At 41.4% G+C, this 24,366-nt stretch overlaps 1 protein-coding gene across 3 annotated transcripts; it reads right to left on the bottom strand.

The window, feature by feature from the left end:
- Positions 1-1,891: 1,891 nt before the first annotated feature.
- Positions 1,892-23,845, bottom strand: DAB2 (DAB adaptor protein 2). 3 transcript variants are annotated; one of them, XM_084503784.1, is made up of 15 exons: positions 23,654-23,845; positions 13,050-13,227; positions 11,849-11,988; positions 11,048-11,146; positions 10,778-10,909; positions 10,061-10,141; positions 9,752-9,775; positions 9,457-9,504; positions 9,234-9,296; positions 7,790-8,083; positions 6,469-6,616; positions 5,434-5,958; positions 4,850-4,941; positions 4,015-4,082; positions 1,892-3,339 (listed from the first exon to the last, which is right to left on the bottom strand). In XM_084503784.1, the coding sequence occupies exons 2-14, from the start codon at positions 13,144-13,146 to the stop codon at positions 4,020-4,022; spliced, it is 1,806 nt and encodes a 601-aa protein (XP_084359910.1). In that variant the 5' UTR covers positions 13,147-13,227; positions 23,654-23,845; the 3' UTR covers positions 1,892-3,339; positions 4,015-4,019. The 3 variants fall into 3 exon arrangements, with proteins under 3 accessions (XP_084359910.1, XP_084359908.1, XP_084359909.1); XM_084503782.1 differs by having other exon boundaries at positions 7,448-8,083; XM_084503783.1 differs by lacking the exon at positions 9,752-9,775 and having other exon boundaries at positions 7,448-8,083.
- Positions 23,846-24,366: the final 521 nt, after the last annotated feature.

Raw genomic sequence — 24,366 nt, forward strand, 5'->3', positions numbered from 1 at the left:
TTATTACCAAGAGGAGAAAAAAAAAAAAGGCAGCACTTACTGAAAAATGCCAGTTGCTAGCCAAAACTGACTTACGGTAAGTGCCCTAAAGTCCACTTTTCAGAAAGTTTGGCTTTTTCCTCTACTTTATACTATTTCCCAATCTCCATAGTTTCACAATGAAAGAGCATTTACTAGTATTTTTTAAATATAGGGAAGATGCTTTCTATTCAATTAAAATAAATTAACTGCTTAGTAACAGCAATCATAGTGACTTACATAAGGAACAAGTAGTTCCTAAAGCAGAGCTGTTTACAAGGGTGAATTCAGTTTCTAACATGTTTGGAATCCTCTTTTGTTGCATTTGAGGAAAAAAAAGTCCTAGCATTCCTCCTCTCCCCCCCCCCCAGATGCCAATATAAAAGAGCAACACAATTTTTTTTTTTTTTTTTGATGTTTTGAAGTAGGCTTCTAGTTTTCACTCTGTCACTCAAACCTCAAACATGAGCTACTCTTTAGAAAGTAATTCTTATTCAACAGTTTTTTATAATTCAGATTTAAGGCACTGTGTTAAGGCACTGTGTGGTGGACACAGTCACAAAATAGAAGTAACTCATACATAACCTATTTTTTGTTTTTTAGCAGTTAAGCATTACTTAAGCATTTGGACTCAAACTTTAAATAATCTAGTACAAGGATATTCTGCAATATCATGAATAATAAAAAAAAAAAAACAAAAAACCTTTTCCTCCCTGTTCCCATTTTATTTTATTATTATTTTTAAGGTTGAATATGACTGGCTTTTTTTTTTTTTTTTTTTTTTAAACCCATGCTTGCTTTGGGATAATTTCTTCTCTAGGAAGAAATTTTATGCAACATTGATCTAGCTTGATGAGTACAGTTACATTAGTTTGTTGAACATGAAAGCAGACACTTGTTCTGTTTCATCATACCTGCTTCAGTTGATGTTAAATATACCACCAAGTTCATGGTTCTTTAAAACAGAAACTAAATCAAAGTAAATGGCCATTCAAACTTAACTAGCAGACCAGCAATCATCTTTGACCAGAGTGGAATAGGTTCTTCTAACTCAGTGATTATCCCGACAGCTATTGTCATGCTCCAGCTAGAACTGTTAAAGTTAACTTGAACAGCAAATAGTCATTTAGATGCTTAGTTCAAACTACTGTGGTAAATATATCCTTTCTTTTAAGCAAGGAAGCAGAGAACTTTTGTTTTAGATTAGATGGTATCTTTGAATACTAAATTATATGTTGCTATGCAGGAAAAAAAGAAGATTCATATGACCTATATTTCAAGCTGGATACTAACTCCCTTCCAAAGGAGTTGTTTTTAAGCCTTTAATAATCCCAATCAACTGGTATTGGCAGAAGCAAGTAAGCACCTATTCTATCTCAGCCTGCCTGACTTTTTTGCTAAATGTTACAGATCTACCTCCAGTACTAAAAGTGAATCTAAGACAGTAGCTTTCTGACAGATTTGTTCCTGTTAGCCATCTGCATTAATTGTACAGTGAGCTAGATCTTCTAGATCTTTTCTCCCTTCCTATGTAGTTTTCCCTGCAGGAGTTTAGGCCACTTGCAAAGTAGTTGAAGTAGACAAATTAAATTACACTACATTCAGAAGCTTAATTCATTCACATACGCAACTTCCATGGTCCTAGAGAATCAAGCAAAAAAGCATCTTTATTAGCAGAAACAATTTAGTTGAAAATTTTGTGTTTTCTGTGTTGAGCAGGCCTGAAGCTATAGAAAGACCTAAGACTCTGCTGTCAGACAGCCAGTGTAAGAACTGAACAGGAGACAAACAGTTCTTAGCAGGCTCTGAAATCCTAGAATCAACTGAGGCACAAGACTGAGTTCTAAGGACAGAATTAACAACCACACAGATATTAGTTTGCTATTAAGAGTTGCTTCTTTTTAATGTAACATCACTTGAGATACTAGAATTACATAACAGTGTAACATCCATAAGTTTCTACATTTCCAGTTTGAGACAAATACTTAAGTTCATAGCTTTTTTGCATTACAGAAAGTGCAAGAGAGATTTATATACAAGACTAATTGCATGACTGGCTGAAGTGGATACTAAGGCTCTCTCCAAGTTGATTTTCTTAACTTTCCAGTTCAGCAAATGCTTAGACTTTTGATTTAACAATACTATTTCAAGTTTATGCTTAGTATTAACAGAAAAACCTCAGATATCAGCATTCACCACTGGCCAAGAACATAGCTGTTACAATTGGTCATAACTGACTGATTTAAAGGTCTGTTAGTAAAGAGGTTCTTTAGAAAAGGCACATTTAAGAGATGGAGTACTATGTCACATTAATAACACAGAGCTGGTGCATCTGTTCACAAGGAATCTAGGCATGGATTGAAGCCAAGATTGTCTTTTTGCTTTCTGACATACTGGGAACATGTCATGCTACACCATGTATGAATTTGAACTGAGCAACACTGGGGACATTCACTGAGATATAAGCAAGAAATCTATCTGCTTGTTCCACTTGTCTGCCAAGACACCTTAATTAAAAAAAAAAAAAAAAATCAAATAAATGAGCTAGTAGATTTCCCTCTCTGAAAAAGCCGTGTTAGCACCGATACAACAGTTAGTGTCAATGACTAGCTCAGTGTTCTTCAAGTGTTTCATCTTACCTGACACTACACTGTAGACCTCTAGTACTCAGGACTCCAGCAATTCTGTTGCAGACCCCACAGTTCATCCCTTTATTACATTTCTGTAGCAGAATGCTATTTTTAGTTAAGTGGACAAGTATTCCATTTCTCCTCCACCCATACAATTTACATCTCTGTGGCTTAGACACCAAGTCATATGTCCAGTCACCAATTAGAAGTGAGTAGTATCCACTAACTTTACAACTGGCTGCTGTTGTGGTAACAAGCAAATGACCTAGTAGTTTAAAGTGTGGAGTTTAGCTACTAACTCAATTCCCTTATGTGAAGGCAGCACTTCTTCCCTAGGTACATTCAGTTCCTCTATTTCAGGACAGTAAGTGCTGCAGAAAAAGGAAGTAAGGTGACCATGTTTAAAAGACACGTGACTTAGCATCACTAAGCTCTTCTATGGACTATTGCAAGACTAAAGAAAAACTAACATCCACCAATTTGAGTTTGGGTCTCCAGGCTGAGTACAACTTTCCATTTGGTTTGCCCTGAATTACCATCTTCAAAGCATACTGTTGAGGGTTTGTTTCAATCCACCTGGACATGTTTTAGATTACAGACATCATGGAACGGCAGACAGAAAAGTGAAACAAGTAGAAGAGTCGTGTTGAGAAGAGGTCCAGTTATTCCATTTGTCCTTCCCTGGTTGTGCCTAGTATAATGAAAAGGGCTTAAGGTTAGGATGGCTAGAAGTTAGAGTTTCACAGCTTAAACTAGCTTAGCACCACTAAGAAGAAAAAGCAATAAATAGCAAAACTTGTCTGTAGACAAGTGGACTGTATTTCAGGGGATGACAAATTACTGTATTTATTCCCCTGCCATACCTCTAACAGTTTGTGTTTTGTAGTTAATGGTAAAAGAACTTGAATTAATTTATAATGACAAAAGCTCATGACATCCCTTCTCTTGTTATTACTTTAATTCACCCAGAAAATGTGCCTTCAATGTTTAGGAAATTGAACTGCATGGTGCACTGTCTGCTACCATTCTGCTAAAGAGATATCCCACAGAATTTAGTCAGCACATACTTACTCATTAACTTTCCTCAAGAAAATGAAATCTACATCTCTTGTGGCTGAGATTTAAGTCCATAGAACAACAAAATCTTTATTGCTCAGAAAATGAAATTGGTTAGACTTAGGCAGACAACATATACAAGTCTAAGTAGAGGTACTCTAGCAGAAGTGTACTTTAGGAACAGCTTCCAGTACTTCAGAATAGCAATATAGTTGAGCCAGTGTAGTTGTTTACAGCCTGCTTTTTGCCAAAGGTTTCCTGAATCAGTTTCAGAGCATGAAGTAGGTTGTCTAATTAGTGGAAGACTTACCTAGTTTATGCAAAGGGGTTGCCAAAAGGATCACCAAATGGACCAGAAGGTTGTTTCTGAGATTCCTTCTATGAAAAGAAAAGAAAAGTCATAGACTCAGTGGATTTTTCAAGTTTTACCAGGTTTATTCTGCTTGACTGCATCAGCTAATTTGCATTTCAAATGCTTTCCAGAAAGACAATACTGTGGACCACCTGCTAAATACATATGAACAGTACTGCTTTAAGAAGAATAAAGAGGGGTCTAAAGCCAGTTAGTAGTTACACTAGTTGGAAGCAAGGTACATTTTGGAAAAGCCATGTGTACTTAATTAACTCGTTTGTAGTTGAGCCAACATAGTCACTTTGAGATCTGTTTTAGCCAAATGCTAGATGCCATAGGCCAGCATTCTGGATGTGACCTAGATTTTCCACCAAGGGCTTCAAATTCTGTGTCCCAAATGGGGTGATGTGGGTAGGCCACTTCCTCCCCCAAGGGATACCAGCTATAGGAACCTCCCATTCAGTCCATACTAGCCTGCAGAGAGGTAAGCATACATGAAGTGGAAGACTTCTGCAGCTGCACTATTTACAGAACCTTGTAGAAGTTCCCCATATAGAGCTGAAGAAGTTTCCAGGAGGATTTATAGTTTGTAGCATTTGATACAGACCCAGGCCAAATGGAATTACACTTTGCTAGCCTCCTTGCAACAAGTGCCCTCTGTTAAATTAAATATTAGCCTCAGGTATGCAAGTTTTGTTCTATAGCCTCTAAAAGCTATAACTAAGCCAGTTCTCAAACACAGAGATCCCTGTTGGTAGGGTGGAGGGACATAGTGGAAAGTTTTAATACTTACAGGTAAGGCATTGAAAAGGTCTGCTTTAGGTTGACTTTCAAACAGGTTATCAGCTGGCAGTGCACTTTGTCGGGGAACAGGCTTTGGTAATTCTAGGAAGAAGACACAAACTGCTATAATCAAACAAGTACTCATCTCTTTCAGTAAACCAATCTCATTCAGTTGCATATACAAAAACGTAATCAAGAAGCTTTGTGTGACCTCAATTTTAGCTTTGGCTTGTCCCTTAGTATACTTGAGCTGGATGAGACTTGTATAGATGTAGCACTCTACAGACCTAGTTCAGGCACTAGGTGTCAGTGTTTGGTCACTGGCATTCATTAATTATTTAACAACAGGGGAGACAGTCCTTCAGTTCTGTTTCAGAACTTAAAAACAAACAAACAAAATGGTTAATGTAATCATTACTATCAGATGCTACTTGTGATCAGCCATCCTCCTCCCTGAGCAGCTATTCAAGCTGAAGAAAGACTTTACCAGTCGTTTTGGCAGACAGCTTGATAGCTTCCATATTATCATGATCTGTACTGTTTTGGGGCATGGCAACTTTACTACTAAACAATTGCTGAAAGCTCCAGAAGCACCTGAAAGACTTTGCTGTTCTGCTCTTCTTGCTGGTACTGCAGGTGGCTTTGTCAGCTGGAAGTCTTTGAACATTTCCTTGACATCCTTCATCTCTCTATCACCAAGTGGATCCAAAGCAATAAAAGCATCGCTCTCTTTCTTGGATATCTCCTTCTGAGGGACAGTTCTAGGTGGTGGCTGAGGTGGGCTACTTGTTGACACAGGTGGCAGTACAGACTGGGGCTGAGCAGATAGTGTTGAAGGTGGGAATACACTACTCTGGAATGGATTTACAGCACTGGATGGCTGTGCCCATGAAGCAGATGTAACTTGTGCTGGCTGTGCCCAGGCACCGGGGGACTGAGAGACTGCTGGACCAAAAGATGCAGGCTGGCTCCAGCTTGGTACTGCTTGAGTGCCAAAGGCAAGTGGTTGAGTAAATCCTGCAGGTTGAGTAGACATCATAGACCCAGGAAAGACAGATGCAGCCTGGTTGAAGGCAGATGTCTGTGTGCTCCATGGTGATGAAGTTATGGGCAAGCCACCTGCGAGGGGAAGATAATTACACAGCACTTCAGTGTTCTGAAGACCAAGTAGGAGTGTATCAATTCCACTGGGCGTACAGCAAGGAATTTTCCATCAGCTGTTTGCAAAAATTTGTTAATTCTTTCTTAAGAAGTCACTTGGAGAGGCTGGTAATAAAGGGGTTAGTATTTTTTCCTCACTCTATTTCAGTACTAGAAGAACAGTACTGAGGTTGGTAGTTACTTCTGTGTAATTACTAAGATCTTGCAGCAGTGTTACCCTGGCCTCTCAAGTTGTGACACATATTTGCACCTTGTGTACCCAGAACAGCAAGCTTCTGTCAAAAGTTTATCAGTTCTAATTAAAGATGCAGAATTTAGGTGTCTATTCACAAAGAATAATAGTTTAGGGCAGACAGCACTACAGCTTATCTATGGATTAAACACTGAATGTTAAATAAAGCAGAGCTAGAGTATCAATGAAGTGAAGCTTTTGCACCAGTCTAAGATACCTATCATGAACTAACCTACCAGCTAATGGAGGTGCTGTGGTAGGACTTGTTTTGAAGAGGTCCAGTGGATTAGTTTGCACAGGTCCTGTCTGTGCCACTGAGGTTAAACCAAGGCTCTCCTTAGTTGGTGCAAAAAATTCCGGGCTAAACAAGTCATTTGATGCGGTCTAGAAGGAAAGAGAGCTGTTGTGAGATAGCATGGCAGAATATATATTGAGACTAATTATGATCAAGACTCTGTCTGGAGGCACAAGCTTTTAGCTACAGCAGAGCAGGAAGCTTTGATGTATTCTAAGAGGTACTTGGTATCCTAAAGAAGACCAAGCATAAGAGTTTCAAACTTTAGTTTGTTTATGCCTACAGATATGCATGGCATTAGGTATATATAATATATAGTAGTTGCAGGTCAATGGCAGGAGAATTGACTAAATACTTGCTATCATAATGAGATTCCCCTCCCCCAAACACTCCTGTCCAATCTGCAATGACACCTGAAGTTGTATCAAGGTCAGCAACTGAGTTTTTCCATCATCTGATTACAAGAGAAATGCAGCTGACCCAGAACCACACTGTGTATGGTCAGACACTGAAATGGCCCTCAGTAGGCAGGTACTTTGAAGTCACATAGGATTCTGTAAACTACTGTTGGTACCTCATCATTATGAAACCACAAGCTGATGCCTGTACAGCTATCATCACGGCTTATTGCATTATATCAAGGGTCAACATACTTAGCAGTATACTTACCAGACCTTTACAGAAGTATGGCAGCATTAAGGAAAAGAGCATACATTTAGTGATCATAGCTATATGAAGCATTCATGAGTGTTAGGATGTACCATGGCTGCAGAGAGGTTAGAGTAAGCATGGCATGTGAAAGACATATGCTGTGAAGCTGTTTAGTCAGTTACACAGTATGAAGAAAGAAAAGCTTCCTTCACCCAGCTTCTTTAAGTAAAAGCATGCATATCACCATTAATTACTCAAACATTGTTCACCTTGACAGACCTCCTTCCTCTTCCTGGCTTGGTACTTTGTGGTGGTGGGCTAATTGTTATAGACTCGTGTGACATGAGCTGGATATTGCTTTCAGAATCCAGCTTTACTCCATTCTGCAGGGTTACTCCTTTGGAAGGACCTTCCACAAATAAGTTTGATGGGACTTTAAGAAAGCCATTCTGTTCTCTGTCTGGTACTCCATTTGGAGTTCTTGCTGCAGGTAGCTTACTCTCAAATGGCCACTGGCTTGTTAGTGCTTCTCGTTTGCCAGTTCTATTAGATATCTGGTCAAACTGTTTACCAAAGTAGTCAATATCACCATTTGAAGCACCATTACCCACCAGTGTCAAGGTGCTCAGATTTTCCTTCTTCTGATCAGCAGATTTTAGAGAATCAAATGAAGTTTGTGCAGATTGGTCTGTCTGTGCAAAAGGATCATCACTGAAAGGGTCTGGATTAGGTGTGGGAAAGAAGCTGAGACTGGTAGAGAAAGAACTTTCTGGCAAGAGTGGTGGCTGTGGCTTTGGTTGGGGAAGAGAAGTTGTGATGCCATTCGAGAAGAGATCCTCTTTTGTAAAAGTCTGTTTGGTCTCAATTTCAGAGTTTAGGTCCACTAACAGAATCTCTTTAGCTTCCTATTTGTTCAGAAAGAAAAAAAAGTTAGTTTTATATATGACTTGCTGCAAAGTACACAAGCTCAAGGAAAATATCTGCAGAAGGAAAGATGCTGGTATCCAATACATCATACTAATATGTATTTAACATCACTTTGAAGTGACTCTAAGGCATTAAGTCAAACACTAAGTAGCTGTGATTTAACCACAGCTTGCCATTTCAGAAACTCACTGTTAAAAGTACCTATTTAAGCTCCCTTAGTTTAAGGGAAGTTACAGTAATTAAGTTCACCTAGGATTTCACTGGAGCCAAGAACCCTTATTGAAACGTCTTTTTTTTTTCTTCTTCTTTTAAGAAGTTGTGAAATCACATTGTCTTCATGTGATTTCTAGTTGCAGTCTCTTTAGAGTAAGATTAAAAAGCAGGTGGAAGAGGTTAACATACTATCTGCCTGCCAAGCAGACAGAAGGGTCAGACCGAGTCACTTGCTAGATTGACATCCATTCCAACAGCAATTGTTGCATGGCTGATTGATGGCGTATACTGCCAGAATAAACTAGTGCAATTTGAGGGGTGGGGGTCACAATGAGTTGTGACAAGGTGAAAATGCATGGTTTTCTGCAGTTAGGCCCCACTGTGAGCCAGGGACACATGTCTGGAATAGGTAGGTGTCCATTCAGAACACATTATTAAGGATTTTCTTGTACATAAAATGAGCTTCAACTTCAAAGGTCATTAGCTGAGTTTCTACAATAGCCCATACAGCAGAAATATATACAGATAGTTAAGTAGCTGTATACAATATAGTACTGTCAGTCTCAAATGAATTCTGCTGGATATAGAACCGCAGAAATGTAGGGATTGGAAGGGACCTCAAGGGATCATCGGGTCCAACCTGATCTGCCAAAGCAGGTTCACCAGAGCAAATTGCACAGATAGGCATCCAGATGGGTCTTGAATATCTCCAGAAAAGGAAAGTCCACAACAAATGACATTAGCTACTCTAGTCAGTAAATAGCTCCTATTACAGCTCTAGGATGCTAGTACATTGCTGATAACTAGACAGATGTCTCAGTGAAACTAGAACTAAAAGTAAAAGCAGATCTTACTACTAGGACAAAGTTTGCTATCAAAGCCGGAACTGAAACAGTTAAACTACATTCTACTTACTGTGGGACTGCTCACATCAGGAGGTGTTGACATATCCCCAAACAAGTCCATCTGGTCAACTCCCTGGGAGCCAGAAATATTGAAAGAATTGGTGTCTGTTAGAGTTCTTGCAAAAGCAAAACCCAAGCATTATGTAGATCTGCTAAACATCTATACATGCTGTATCTACCACACAAGGTGAAGATACTTTTTTTAACGACATTAGCTCTAAAATTTAACCTACCAGTTTCTGTTTGTTAGCTTGATCAGTAGACAGTGCTTCACTACCATTCTGGAATAGATGAACAACAGTGTCAGTGACAAATATCAATACCTGCCATAAGCATGGAACTTGCAGCCTTGGAAGAATAAATCAAGCACAGAAAATTTATGGGAGATTACTACCCCTTTTGCTCTCATTTCCACTGTAACTGGGCATTTTACAATTCCTCCATAATGCTAGCACTATGAAGACAGACAGAGGTAGCTGTATCACAGCAGAAAACTGAATCAGCTGAGGCTGAACTGGAGAGACTTACCTCAGTCTTATTTGCTTCTTCACTCTAAAGAAGAAAAGAAGTCTTTTAGTATCTAGACATCAGGTAGAATATCCAAAGACTTTTGCTCTGGATAGTTTATCTCCTAATTTTGGTAATCAAACTGCTGGCACAGCTACCAACCAATAGCCTCAGATAATCCTGGCTCTAGATAGACCTTTTGCAAGTCTCTTAAAAGCCTGCAAGACTAGCCAAAGCTGAAACAAGTTTTATTCAAACAAAACAAACATTGAAAAGTGTTTGCAAAAATTGAAACAAGAAAACTAATGCAGCTTCTGTAACTGTACTTGCCTTTTTCTTGTCTTCTTCCCTCTTCTTCATATTATATATTAGTTGGAATAAGTCCTTAAGGTCAACAACTAGGGGCTCAGCCTGAAAGAGAACATAAATTTAGGCTACATGCCACTTTGCATTTTGCTTCTGTAGAAGTCCACAGAACAGCAACAGTAATGGTACAAGAGTAATGTTGAGATATCAGGAAACATCAAGACTTTAGAGGATTGCCTAGTCTCTGCTTAAGCTCTCTTATGTAGAGAGCAAGGGTAATGGGGTAAAAAAAAAAAAATAAAAAAAAATCAGTCCAGAACTGTTAAATCCCCATGGAAAAATGACAGTACCTATGCTAAGTGTACTTTTTTTGTCCTGCTAAAAAGCATGTAGCTCAAGACTTCATGAGTACATGGCAAGTCCTAATCATATTTGCTTGAAAGTGCAAGGAGTGTTCAAGCTCCATAGTAGCCTCATAGCGGGGGATGAAGGGGGGGAATTTTCCTGTGTTTCTACCAACTCCAACAATGAACATGGAGAAAGCTTCTATAGTTTGTTCTGGACTACAAGATACTGAACAAAACAAGAGCCACTGGCTCCTACCACCCTTCTTCAGGAGACATCTGTGCTGATATTTCCCTACACCAAATAGGACTATCAGAACATCTGATAGGGCCTACTGTTAAGTGTTTACACCGTAGCATCACTCATAGCATACGGAAAAGGGCCTCTGATCAATACCTGTTGTGCTGTTTTTATGGCAAAAAACTGGTGTTGGCCTTCTCCTCCACAAATATAGCCAAAGGCACGATTATCTGTTACATCCCGAGCAATGAAGGAGATTTTGTTTACTGGATGCTCATGCTCTATGACCTAGAATTAGAAAAAAACAAAAACAAAAACACACACAAAAAACAAACCCCATTGGTTTAAATTGCAGGATCTAGTTCAGACTTTCTAAACTACTCACTTGTAGTAAGAATCACATTAAGAGAATGACTCATTTCTTACCCCAGTTTTTTCATCTATTATCTTGATACCAGAGAGGGAGATGTTCACCCAGATCCTCTGCTTGTGTTGACCCTGGGAGCGAGCTGCCACTGCCATTCCCTGAACAAATGGAATATCAAAGCATTGATGAGACGTCCACTGGGTTGAATGAGTTTTAGCTTGTCTCCTAAGAAGAGACAATGAGCCCATAGCCGGTATTGTACTAGTGCTAATCTAGTTATTCCTAAGCAGTGCTATGGTTTGAGCAACATTTATCTTACAACAGATGCCTGGCTAGGTTAGATGCAATATCTCAAAATTAGACTGTTTCCTCTGTAAGCACGTAGGAGCTTTAGAGATTCCTTCCATGGTTTACAGAACTATGGCAACAGCAGCATCCTTACCAGGTCAATTCAGCTTTCCGGGCCTGACTGAAACTACTGTGAGGGTTCTGCTTTCCAGAAGTAGCTATCTTCATTGCTGCAGTGTTTCATTTATCCCTTGTTTTGTCTATATATCTTGTTGTCACGATTGCTACAGAATGTCAGCTTGGGCTTTGAATTATTATGCTAAATATCACAAAATTCCACCCATCCAATACCAAAGCTCACTATTTGTAATCCAGTTCATTCTTTGGAATATAGTATGGATGATAACAAAAGACCCAACAGAATATTCCTAAGACAGTAGAGAAACCATGATCAACTGCATTTGAAACTACTAACTGAGCAATGGGTTACAGCTTTAAAAGCATCTGCCATCCAATATGAACATTTCCATCCGAACAGAACATTTTCCTTGCATACCAACTCAGGCTTTTACCTTCAGCTTCATCATTGAATCCTGACTCATTTTGTCTCCTCTTGCCTCAGGGACATCATCAATGCCAATCAGTTTAGCTTTGTATCTTACACCATCACCTTTGAATCTAGCCAAGAGAGATTCATCTGTCTTTTCAGGCCCTGGAGACAGATAAAGGTTTTAGAAGAGAAATGTTATGTTGTGGCTTTGGAAGCTTTTTAAGTATGTACTAATATGGTGTATTTTCTTGTAAAAATTGTCAGTTGACTATAACAGACTAACAACCTAAGCCCTTCTAGAAACGTGTGCTCCACAAGATAGCTATTCCTTTACAGTCACAGTAATCTTAGAGATTTTGACTTGTATTCAAAGAGTGGGGACCAATACTTAATGTCTAGGAACTTCAGAACAGTCATAACACATTGAAATCTGTGGGCATCAACTAAGCCAAGAGTAGTACTTCCTATGGCCATAATGGATGATCAACAAGCTTTCAGGTGTGAGCCTGAAGTTCTGGTCTAGTTAGATCTCTTCTTGGTCTCTAATAATCTACTAGTGCCTGTGCTAGAACTTGCTGTCAGTACCATCACCTCTACAAGAAGTCCTAATACCTACATCCCTATAATCATTTTATATTTTAGCTGTATTTGCCATTTTCACTATTACCATTACTTCTCAGAACAGCTTCATTTTCTTCCATATACTCAACATGTTCAATGTGTACTTCAGTATGTATTTCTGTATGAGGCAATTATATCTCAAATGACCAATCTAAAGAGCTATTGTCTAATACAATTATTCTCATGAACGATGTTTCCTAGCTTTTCTGGAGTAGAATCTGAATCCAGTGTGTCACTCCCACATTAGAGGGAGGAGAATAAAGTGAGGTCGTATTCAGAGCAACAGCTACCTAGATGGTTGTAAGTCTGGTCACCTCCTCAGGAGACACCTCTGGACAACTCCTCAGGCATTCAGTGATTTTTTAAAGCATCTCATTTGTTGATCTTGACAAGTAGAACAGCAAGCTCCAGAACCTAGAGCTAGAAAAAGCTTTCAAGCTAAAAGCCTACCTTCTGGTTAGAAGATACTAGTTTATTTACTCACCCTCCCAGTCAGCTTGAAACCTTTAAGTTATTTCAACTATGCAGCAAAAGTAGTCTTAGTCTTAGGCAAAAGATTAAGGAGACTGACCTGAAGCATTCAAGAGGTAATTATTTCTTACCTTTCTTTTTTTCTTTCTTTGAAGGCTGTGCTTTTGGTGGAGCCTGCTGCTCAGGCTGGCTGTTGATAGTAGTAGTAGTTTCAGCTTCAGTAGACATGATGAGATGATGGTCAGTTGTACTTGATGTAGTTCTTTAGAATCCAAGGAACAATCAGAAGGCAGGCATAATATTTTTACCCTGAAGAAAAAAAATATCCCCATTATACCTGTTAGTCCAGTTTTATTCTGCTGAATACTGAAGCACTGTATAGGCTGTAAATCTTGGAAATGGTCATATGGGAAATCTGACTCACTGTCTCTTCATCTCAGGCTACAGAAAGAATGAAGTTACAGCAACTAGGTGATGACCCCTTACCTCAGTAATACCTAATCAGTATATCATACTGACCTACATCCACAGGCTGTACTTGCATCATCCTGTTTTAATCTGTCATCCTTTAGCTTTTCATCTTTTAAAGCTATTTATAGCACCTCAGATATTTGTTGTATTCTTCTTCACTACAATCATCATCCGTAGTAGCATAGGAGAGAATGCAAGAAACATTTACTAGGACCTGTTCTAAACTCTCATGAAAATAACATCAGAATACTCAATAGAAACCATCAGATCTTATTCCTGTAAGTACTCAAAGTCTGAAGTTATAGCACTCAACAGGTAAAAGCAACTAAATTCATTAGACTGCAAGACTGCTTCAGAAGAAGACAAAAAGCTCCCAAACACCGAAACTCTTGCCTAAAGTCAAGTAATCTTCCCCCTTCAAAAAAGATCTCTGCAAATTAAGTCATACTAGTCCATTGTTTCATACTTGTCCAACTCCATGCCACAATACCCTTCTACCCTCAGAGAACATATTAAAACAAACAAAAAACTAAACATCACCACCAACTGCAGCCACCATGTTTTGTTCCTAAATAGCTGAAACACAGAGTCACGCTTACTAAATAAAAGGACTTGTGCTTATGGAGATCTGAAGATCACCTATACCCAGCCAGAAAGATTTGGACATTCACATCCACTACAGAAATTGCCCTGTGAGTTTTGTCTAAGGTATTGAAGTGGGTTCTGTTCAAGTGGTCTGCTGAATTTAACATTGATAAGTGAAGCCAAATGATGGTAAGAATTAAATAGCTGGTCTACATTCTCTACTAGCCATTCCCTCTGTTTCCAAACTGGTAGCAACAGACCAAGTCACCCCTTTTTTTCAGCACACTATTTGAGATGTACTATGTAACCAGACAAATGCTGTAGGCTTATAACACCATGAGATATACAATGCCTATAATTTTCAACGGCATATTCCCCACTTGCCTTAGTTATGCCTGATGTTTTACCTGTTACTTAGAAGTTCCTTTAAGTGTTTTGTTCCCATTTCTGCCTCTCTTCTTCCCTCAATTCATTAAGTCAATATCTACAAATTGACTCATCCAGTTTGCAATTATTGTTAATTGCATGCCAGTGCTTAACTGATTCTTAACCTGGGAAAGACCAAGAGATCTTTGTTCTTAAGAGAAAGAATTTCACCTTGAAGGCCTCAATTTCTGTTTAGCCAGGAAGGACAGTGTCCATTCCGACAAAGGAGCAAGAGAAAAAACTATTACATCACACAGGTTGGCAGGACACTCGCAGCAGTGCTAGAAGGTTTTGCCCACTGGGGGAAGAAGAAAGCACTCATTAAGCAAGTGAAATAAAGCCAATTGGTTCTCACTTTAAATCTAGTCCAGCATCTAGTTCTGATAGTAGAGTTTCAGGTGGAGATAGCCTTTACACTTCAGTGTAGTGTGCCATTCCCTAGATTTATCAAGTCCTGTAGAAAGAAACCTTAATATCTTTCCTTCTATAGAAATCATTAGAATCATTAAGAATCATTAGTCAGCCACCCATCCCATCTAGAAGGTTACTGTTTAGAGAACAGAAAGAAAAGTATGGAAAAGAACAGACCTAAGACATGCTCTCTAGCAGCTGAATCACAGCTTTCAGATGTTCTGCCCAACCCTGTGCCAGAAAGAAGAAACCACAAACTTGAGGCACTGAGTCTTGCCTGTAAATGATCCTGCTTCCCCAGTTTAGGGAAATGTGTTATGCAACCAAGTATCAGACTCTGAAGAACCCAAAATTAAGAGGAAATAAGTAAATATCCTAGAAAGAAGCAAATATCACAGAATTATAGGGGTTGGAAGGGACCTCAAAAGATCATCAGGTCCAACCCGCCTGCCAAAGCAGGTTCCTTAGAGCAGGCTGCCCAGATAGGTGTCCAGACAGGCCTTAAATATCTCCAGAGAAGTAGACTCCACAACCTCCCTGGGCAGCTTGTCCCAGTGCTCCATCACCCTCACCGTGAAGAAATTCTTTCACATGTTGGCGCACAACTACCTGTGCTCTATCTTGTGGCCATTACTCTTTGGCCAACCTCTTTTCAGTGGTTTGCGTGGAACTGGACAAGTCCCTCTGCCTCCCACACCTCAGGTATTTATATACATTGATGAGATCTCCCCTCAGTCTTCTCTTCTGAGGGCTGAACAGACCCAGGTCTCTCAGCCTTTCCTCATAGGGAAGATGCTCCAGGCCCCGTATCAACTTTGTGGCCCTCTGCTGGACTCTTTCCAGGAGATCCCTGTCTTTTTCGTAGCAGGGAGCCCAGAACTGGACACAGTACTCCAGGTGAGGCCTGACCAGGGCAGAGTAGAGGGGGAGGATCAGCTCCCTTGACCTGCTGGGGCCACACTCCTTTTGATGCACGCCAGGATCCCATTGGCCCTCTTGGCCAACAGGGCACACTGCTGACTCATGGTCAACTTGTTGTCCACCAGGATCCCCAGGTCCTTCTCCTCAGAGCTCCTCTCCAGCACGTCATCCCCCAGCCGGTACTGATGCACATGGTTGTTCCTTCCCAGGTGCAGGACTCTACACTTGCTCTTATTAAACCTCATGTGGTTTCTTCCTGCCCATCTCTCCAGCCTGTCCAGGTCTCGCTGAATGGCAGCACAGCCTTCTGGCTTGTCAGCCACTCCTCCCAGCTTTGTGTCATCGGCGTACTTGCTGAGGGCAAACACTGTTCCCTCATCAACATCGTTGATGAAGATGTTGAACAAGACCAGACCCAGCACCGACCCCTGGGGAACACCGCTAGTCACAGGCCTCCAGCCAGACTCTGTGTCACCGATCACCACCCTCTGAGCTCCGCCAGTCAGCCAGTTCTCAACTCACCTTACTGTCCACTCCCCTATCCCACACTTTCTCAGCTTTGCTATCAGGATGTCATGGGAGACAGTATTGAAAGCCTTGTTAAAGTCAAGGTAGATGACATCCAGTGCTCTCCCCTCATCTACCCAGATGGTGATGCCATCATAGAAGGCAACAAGCTTGGTTGAGCATGACTTCCCCTTGGTGAATTCATGCTGACTACTCCTCATAACCTTCTTCTCTTCCAATTGCCTAGAGATGGCATCCAGAACAAGCTGTTCCAACACCTTTCCAGGGATTGAGGTGAAACTGACTGGCCTGTAGTTTTCTGGATCCTCCTTCTTGCCCTTCTTGAAGACCAGAGTGACATCGGCTATCCTCAAATCTTCAGGCACCTCAATATGCACAAGAAGGATTCACTGAAGAGATATAACAACTGCCCATACGGGGGTCTCTTTATGTGCCAGTTAACCATGCATTATTAGCCATCTGCCTTCAACCTATGGAAGCCAGACCACTTTGTTGCCTAGAGCCTTAAAAGACAAAACCCTGAGGTGGAAGAAACTTGGCAGGAATACACACAAGTATGATCTTTTCAATAGGAAGACAGGAGGATTTGCAAAGGTTCAGCCTCTCAGTGTTAACAGTTCAATTGAGAAGATCACTGAGAGCTTTCTGGCCAGTTTACAGAACCAACTATCTCCCATCCGCGGTCTGGCACAGCTCACCTCATCTGGTAAGAATTCACAGTACACAATTTATCACACCTTCAGAGAATTCTGTCTTTGATGAATCCTACCTCTCAAGGAAGAGAATTAGCTGCTAAACTAAGAATGCAAAGATAGACAAGTAAGGTCTAGATTAGTGATGACCCCACCACTCAGTTTCTCGTGCAATTCCTTGATAGCAAGGCTAAAACCGTTGGTCTTGGCTTACCAAATTCAAAAACACACACACAAAAAATGTTCAGCTATGCTGTTTAGCCTGTAGGTTGTTAGAAGCCTGATTTGTAGTTAAGACATTGTTCCTTTGGTGTCAGGGCCTCAGTTAAACCATACTTGATCTGTTGGCCTAAACAATTTCTAGATTAACAAAACTTTACTCTGGGGATTTGATCCTACTTCTTTCATACAACTTGCATTAAGCTCTGTTTAATGTTCTGTCTTCTCACCTAGAAGAGGATGTATCAATACTTTGCAGGTGTATTAAGACAACACCATGCCAAATACTTCCTCTGCCAACAGAAATACTCTTTTGGAAAAAGCTACAACTGTATTTGCATATCGCAGAACAATGCACAAGGTGTAACTGTCTTGATAATACATAATTAGTAAAGTGAAACAGGGAAGGGTGATATTCATCTGCTCCTTGTGACAGAAGTGCAATGATGGATCTCTCATGGAATATCCTCTTCATGCTGCTGCCTTCTCCCTCAGTACCGACTGGAAATAGAAATAGTAGATAGAGATCTTAATACTCTAGTTAGTCATGTCAGCTTCAAATGTTAGCACATACCACTGCTGGTGCAGGACCATGCCTGTGAGCCACTATCCAGACATCTTACCATTTCAGCCTATTTGCCAACTGGTATTTCATCAGCTGAACAGAACAGTCTGTTCTCATTATATCAGTGCATCAGTCTGAGCTGTTTGTTTTTTAGAAATTTAAACTAAAGTTCCCAAAAGTGTTTTCTGCATAATTCATTGCTGGAATTACAGTGAAGTGAGCATCACTAAATTAACAGCTAGAACTGAACAGGTTACTCAGTTCAAGTAATGCAATTGGACTGTTCCGTTTTTCCATAGTACTATGGCTTTAAGCACATAATCACTGATGAGATGATTAGTTACAACTCAGCCAAGCTTCCACTGTAGCTCTACTTCAGATTTTTCTTCTATGGAAAACAATACAGTTGCAGCTATATTAAAACAGAAGTCTTCAGAGAAATTATGACCAGTTTAAACAGGCTGTATCTGGTTAACAACTTGATATGATATATATTAGCAAGCATTATTTATAGCATTATGATATAAGTTCACAAGCATCACCCTTCCCCTTTTGTTTTCCTCCTTAGAAGTATCTTAATAAGCTATTGGTGTTTAATTGATTACTTCACCTCAAATTGGAGGGAACTAGGACTGCCTTGTCAGTTTGATAGACTAAAGTTAATTCTTTGGACAGAAACTTTAGTGTCCAAAGTTAGCATCCAGACACTTAGCTGGTGTGTCTGAACTAATGACCTGTTTTGGGAATAATGCAGCATCTTACAATGAATTTTGGTATCAGCTTTTCCAGCCTCTGTGTTCAGCATTTAGAATCCCAACCTCTTACTTCACTTTGTAGATTAAGAAACCAGTCTTAGCACAAGCAATACCGGCATCTGAACTCTAAGCTCTTCTTTTAGAAATAAATTGGAAAATACTACAGTATGCTCTATTTTTGACAGTTATTTAGGTGATAACACAGGCTTAGATTATATTCTTATAGAAGGTCACTAGCCTGCTTCTGTAGTCCTTACAAGAACATTTCCACAATAAATTTCTTCATATCCATTTTCCAGAAAGACAGGATACTTTCTGACTTGTTAAGGGACCACTCCTACATACCACTCACTTCAGTTTCCAGTGCTGAAGCCTCTGACTGAGGAGCCACTGTCTTAAGGGGCTTCAGCTGTCCACTCCAGCCATTGCTCAGAAAAGCATCACCTGCTACTTATAGGATAAGGAATCTCGGGCCACATGCTGGCAGTGCCTTCTGTCAAGACTATTTGCCGAGGCTCCCTGCATACATTAAAAACTGCTCTGCTTCCAGGTTGCAAAATTGATGCAGCTAGTGTTTATTCAGATGCAAACTGGATTTTGTACCACAGAACAGCTCAGATACTTCACTTCCAACTGTACAGTTCTCTCCTGCCTAGAAGGACTGTTCCTGATCTTCCTTCTACTAAGTACAGCAAAGGACTTTTGCCAATAACTGCGCTTTTCACCCCTTTCCTCAGAGCAGGAACTTGACACATATTGAAGCTGTTATCATAGGTTATTTCAGCTGCATGCTGTTAACTGTCCAGTGTTGGCAGAGTTATCCAGCTTTGCAGTTTGGGTGTGTGCAAGCTGTACTGAGAGAGATTGCATATGTTCTGCATAACCTATATGGAACTGTAAGTGTTCAGTTGTAACTGTGTTCTTCTTGTTCACAAATCTATCTGCATGAAAAATGGGATTTTGTTCTATTGCTCTTGAGTTCACTCAATTTAAAATCATATAGTCATTACAACAGGGTGAAGTGTTGTGGTCTGCTTATACAGAAGGTGCTCATCCAGCCAATTAACCTTAAGCAGTCAGAAACCTGTCCTTAAACATTAATTTTGGCAGTATTTGAAGAACCTTGCACCTAGCCACCAGCTACAGCCAGCCTTTGGTTACATAGTTCGTTGTAGCAGTCATTGGTTGCAAAAGTTGCTCCTTGCTGTCTCCTATAACAGATGTAAGTTATGTTCTTGATCTCTCATTGAAAGACTGATGATTCTGCTTGAAATTTATGAAGACAAGTTCGTCTACAGCAGTTTCAGTCCTCAATTTTGTAGTATCAAGTATACTATAACTCTATCTATTCTATCAGCCAGGCTGGCAACTGTTTGCAGGTAGATCTGCTATTGAAACTACTAGAAAACTAGGTGACCTTTGTGCCCTCCTTTAAAGCACAAGTTACCCTGTTTAATGGAAGCACAAAAGTTAGTCTCCAAGGTTGCATACAGGCTACAGTACTAACACTACTTCCTTTGTGTTCGCTACTTCTCCTGCCCACCCTTAGAAGGTAATCTCATCACTAAGCATTTTAGCCACAGTGTACTACAGACCCCTCAGAGGAGGAGACTTTCAGTTATGCAATGTATCAGCATTAAGTGTTCAGTATACTTTGCTATGAGCAAGATCCTAGTGGACATTTTTCACAAAGCCTCCTCAATGTCAGGTAAAACATCTGTTATTGTGGCCCTCTAACCTAGCAGTTCTGTTTAAGATATAAACCTCCTAAGGTATTTTACTTCTCATCTTATTGCTTAAGAATGCAACATGAACTGACAAAACAGCAGGAAATTCAGCTCTGAGGCCAACAGTCTGCCCTTAACTGGCCTCAAAAGGTCTGAGCTTTGAGATTTAAGGTGACGTGCACCAGCTATGAAGCTTTATTAGAAGCTTTTAAGAAAAAACACACTGATACAGTTGGGAGTGAAGATCTACAGGGCATTTCAGCCAAGGCACTTCATAGCATATGCAAGGCACATCTTTTCAGTAAAGAGGAAAATGGAATTGTCTATGCCCTCATCAACCCAAGAAATCAGGAGTTAGACAGGAGATGATGCTTTGTTCAGTATTCAGCCTTTCAGCTTGTATAAACATGTTAATCCTGTTCTAACTGGTACCTCTTGTTTACTGACTCAGCCTGCCACCATGTTTTATCCAGCTTGTTTATAACCCTGAGACCCTTGAACCCATATACAACCTCAGAACTGTGTTCCTAAAGTCAGCTTATTTTGGAAGTCACACTTCTTTGATACCTTATTCTATGTGATCCTTCTAACACAACTCCAAATTGCATTTCTGTAGAATCCACTCTGAGGCAGGGGAGTACTGGCTTGTGCCTGGTTGTGCTCCACAACAGAAGCTTAAGACCTTTTAGCATTTCTCCCCCCAGCCTCACAGTGGGGGAAGAGTTTTAGTTCCACTACTAATCCCTTAGTCTACATGCAGAGCTAAATTTTTCCTCTAAAATCCTTACAGATAGCATGAAGCTACCTTGTAATCTCTTCATCACTTCTGACAGAATCTATACAGCAAACCAGATTTGTTCTATCAGTACCATTTCCAGAGTCAGCTGGCTTTCTCTGGATGTGGAATTCATTCCTTCACTGTCCTTGCAAATTCTCATCTCGAAAGTGTTTGCATATTGCTAGCTTTGCTGAAGCAAGTCCACAAGCAGCCTCAAGTACTTGGTTAACCCAGCAGGTCACACAAGTGTACTAGCGGTGTAAAGTTCACAAGGAGAAAAGTACAGTTTTCTCAGGAGAGCATTCACCTGTTCAGAGTGCTTGTCCTGCATCTGTTCATGAAGTAAAAGTGGTAAGTAAAATGTATATCCATAACATCTACTGGGCAACTGTGTCCAGCAATTGGATTATTCAGGTGCTTTGGCAAGTAATGCATATCTCACTGAAAAAGTGGGATCTATACATACTGCAAATGTACAGAGATACTTAGAAACATAGCAGAAGGCACGTATTGGAATGGATAACCATCTCTACCTTCACAAAAGGTAACTGATGCCAGCTTTCTGGCATTTGGCTCATCCTTCCAAATGATAGCACTGTGCACAACTGCTGGTGCTCAGCTAACAGCTTAGTTAGAAGTAAGAGCACAGTAGATGAGAAGGAGTATCATAAGTTACAGGACTAGTACAGTAGAGCTTGTTATAGTCCTAGCCTTCTGTCTACAGTAATAAGCTCAGAATATTATCAGATTCCCCATAGAAGAACCATCTCATCTAAGACTCAAAGCACCTCGCTTTCAGCATGCTGTACCCAGAGTCTTCCTGTATCATAAGTCATGAATGAGGTATGCTAGTTAAGCCTCTGCTTTGATGGGTCACCTGACATTCATTTAGCACTCACATCTTCCTTACCATTTCTACCACTCAGTTCTCCTCCAAAAGGAAATTCTAGTGACTGTCTATTAATAGAAGCTTCTGCTTTAGACTTGACCACATCCTCAGCCCATTCAGGGCAAATTGGAAGCTGGACTATGCCTCAAGGGCCATTTGAGTTGGATGTGATTGCAGTGATTCTTTAAACAGACAATCTTGAGTCTCATACAACCCCCTTCTCAGCTGAGAAGATTTAATCTGGACTTGCCCCTCTGTTTAGCTACCTGCTGTATCCCCCACAAGGAACAATAATCACCTGATGCAGCATTAGTAGGTTTTCATAACAGCTCCTAACTTCCTGATAGTGACCTGTTAGACACCTGGTCACATTTTCGATTTATTAGCACCTAGTAAGTCTTCACAACCAGATAGAACACACAGCTTTCATAATTAATTTAATTTGAACTTCTGTTGTGCTTATTGACACAGCAGTGTCGATATCTAAGCATATCTATGCCAATTCCTTAGCATACAATGAGAAAAACCTTTAAGTCTATAAGCTCTCAGATCTGCTCAATTTTGGACAGCCTTGTTTATGAAAGCTACAAAAGTCTTCTGAGGGGGAAAAAAAAGTGTAACCTTTTAAGGCAAACTAGATCCATTAATATGAAAGTGATTTCTTTCCACTCACTCTGCATTCTCCACCCTCCCAGCCCCCCAAAAAAGTCAACTTAATCCTACCTTACCAGTGGATTTACATGCCTCCTTAGAGACTGCTCAAGTAGCCAGCCTCAACTTATCTGAGGAGTAGAAGATCTGCTACAAAGAAGTCCAGCTGTATTGATACCACCTGCACGTATATTATTGCTCAGATCACAGGCACTACCTTGAAACAACAGCCAAAGTTAAGTGACATCACACAACAATTGCTAGAGACTTAAAGCCTCACCAGCTAAGAAGTTAGTTTTCCTGAGGAGAACAGACTCATTTCAGTTAATCCTAGGCATCTCTAATTACACTTATTTACCACACACAGGAGCATCACCCTGAGATTCACCAACAGAGTGGTGCTCAGCAAGGATGCTCTATATAAAAACAAAACAGAAAACCCGCCCCTGCTTCACTGCATCCTAACCCTTCCTTTCTCTCCGGTACCAGAGGATTCTCCCATCTCAGCAACTCAACGTATACGAGCACCGAGTTTCACAAAATTTCCCCGTCTATAACTCCCACCCCCCACCACACACAGGAATAAAAACGCATAATTATTTTGCTTCCAGCTCAGGCTTCCTCAGGGAGCTGGCCCTGCCGGAGCAGGATGCAGGCGGCTTCCACCCCGCGGCACAGCCAGGACGGGGGCTGCCAGTCTGGGAGCATCGTTGCTGCCCCCGGGGCCGGGAGCCGGGGGGCCGGGAGCCGGGGGGCCGGGAGCCGGGGGGCTCCCCCGACCCCGTGGCGCTTTCTCGGCCCCGTCTGGCGGCAGAGGAGCTTGGCCTTGCCCCCCAGGGGCTGCGGAGAGATGGGGGCAACCCCCCGCTGCGGTGGCAGCTCCCCTGCGGGATCCCCACTCCGTGAGCCCCGCAGCACCCCGGGGAAGAGGGGGGGGGAGGGGGGGCAGCCCCGCCACCGGCACCCACCTCGGGAAGGGAAGGAGGAAAAGAAAATGGATAAATGAGTGAGTGCATACATAAAATAAGCGCCTTCTCCCCTTTCCCGTTGATGACAGCCCCCCTCCCCCCTCCCGGAGGCTTTGCGAGAGCCGAGCCCCGCTTGCAAAGCTACTTACGAGCTAGATCCGTGCCGCCCCAAGCATGATCCGACGACTGCAGCTGGTAGCCTGGCGGGGAGCGAGGGCCCGGTTAAATATTCTGTGGTACTCTCGCCTTCAGATTAGTTAGCCACTCACAGCGAGAGATATGGTTTTAATCAGATGCTGGCAGCTGAGGACTACCCAGGAATGTGTTATGATGTTTTTGCTGCCTGGTCTTGGCTACTCCCCCTCAACGTGTCGGTGCTCACTATCTTAACCCCATGCGAGCCGCCGCCGCCGCCGCTGCTGCAGGAGGGGGGAGTGGGGGGCCAGGGACAGCCCCCTGTCCCGGCCGGGGCCCGCAGCCCACCCGCGGTAGACGGGGTGCGCCCAGTGGGAATGGGCACGGCTCACGGAGCGCAGATATTTCGTGCTCGCCAGGCGGCGGTGGGCTCGACTCTGCTACACAAAACGGGTCCCCTCGTGTGTCTGTGTGCCCGTCTGTGTAAACGCGGGTGCGGCGGTGGTGTTCGAAGAGCGAGTCCAAGCCAGAAGCTTATTTTCTGCAAAATGGCTAAAACCAAAATACCACCCTCCCACCACCCCCAAACCTGTGGCCAGCTGAACCAAAATATTGGGTCAGTGCAATTCAGTTTCTGGGTCACATCCAGACCTGACCTTTGTACTTCCCACTCATCTTTATTCAAACAGCTATAGTTTTATTATTTTTTTTTTTCTCTCAGTGCAGT

Source organism: Aythya ferina (assembly GCF_964211825.1).
Source record: "Aythya ferina genome assembly, chromosome: Z".
Taxonomy (NCBI): Eukaryota; Metazoa; Chordata; class Aves; order Anseriformes; family Anatidae; genus Aythya; species Aythya ferina.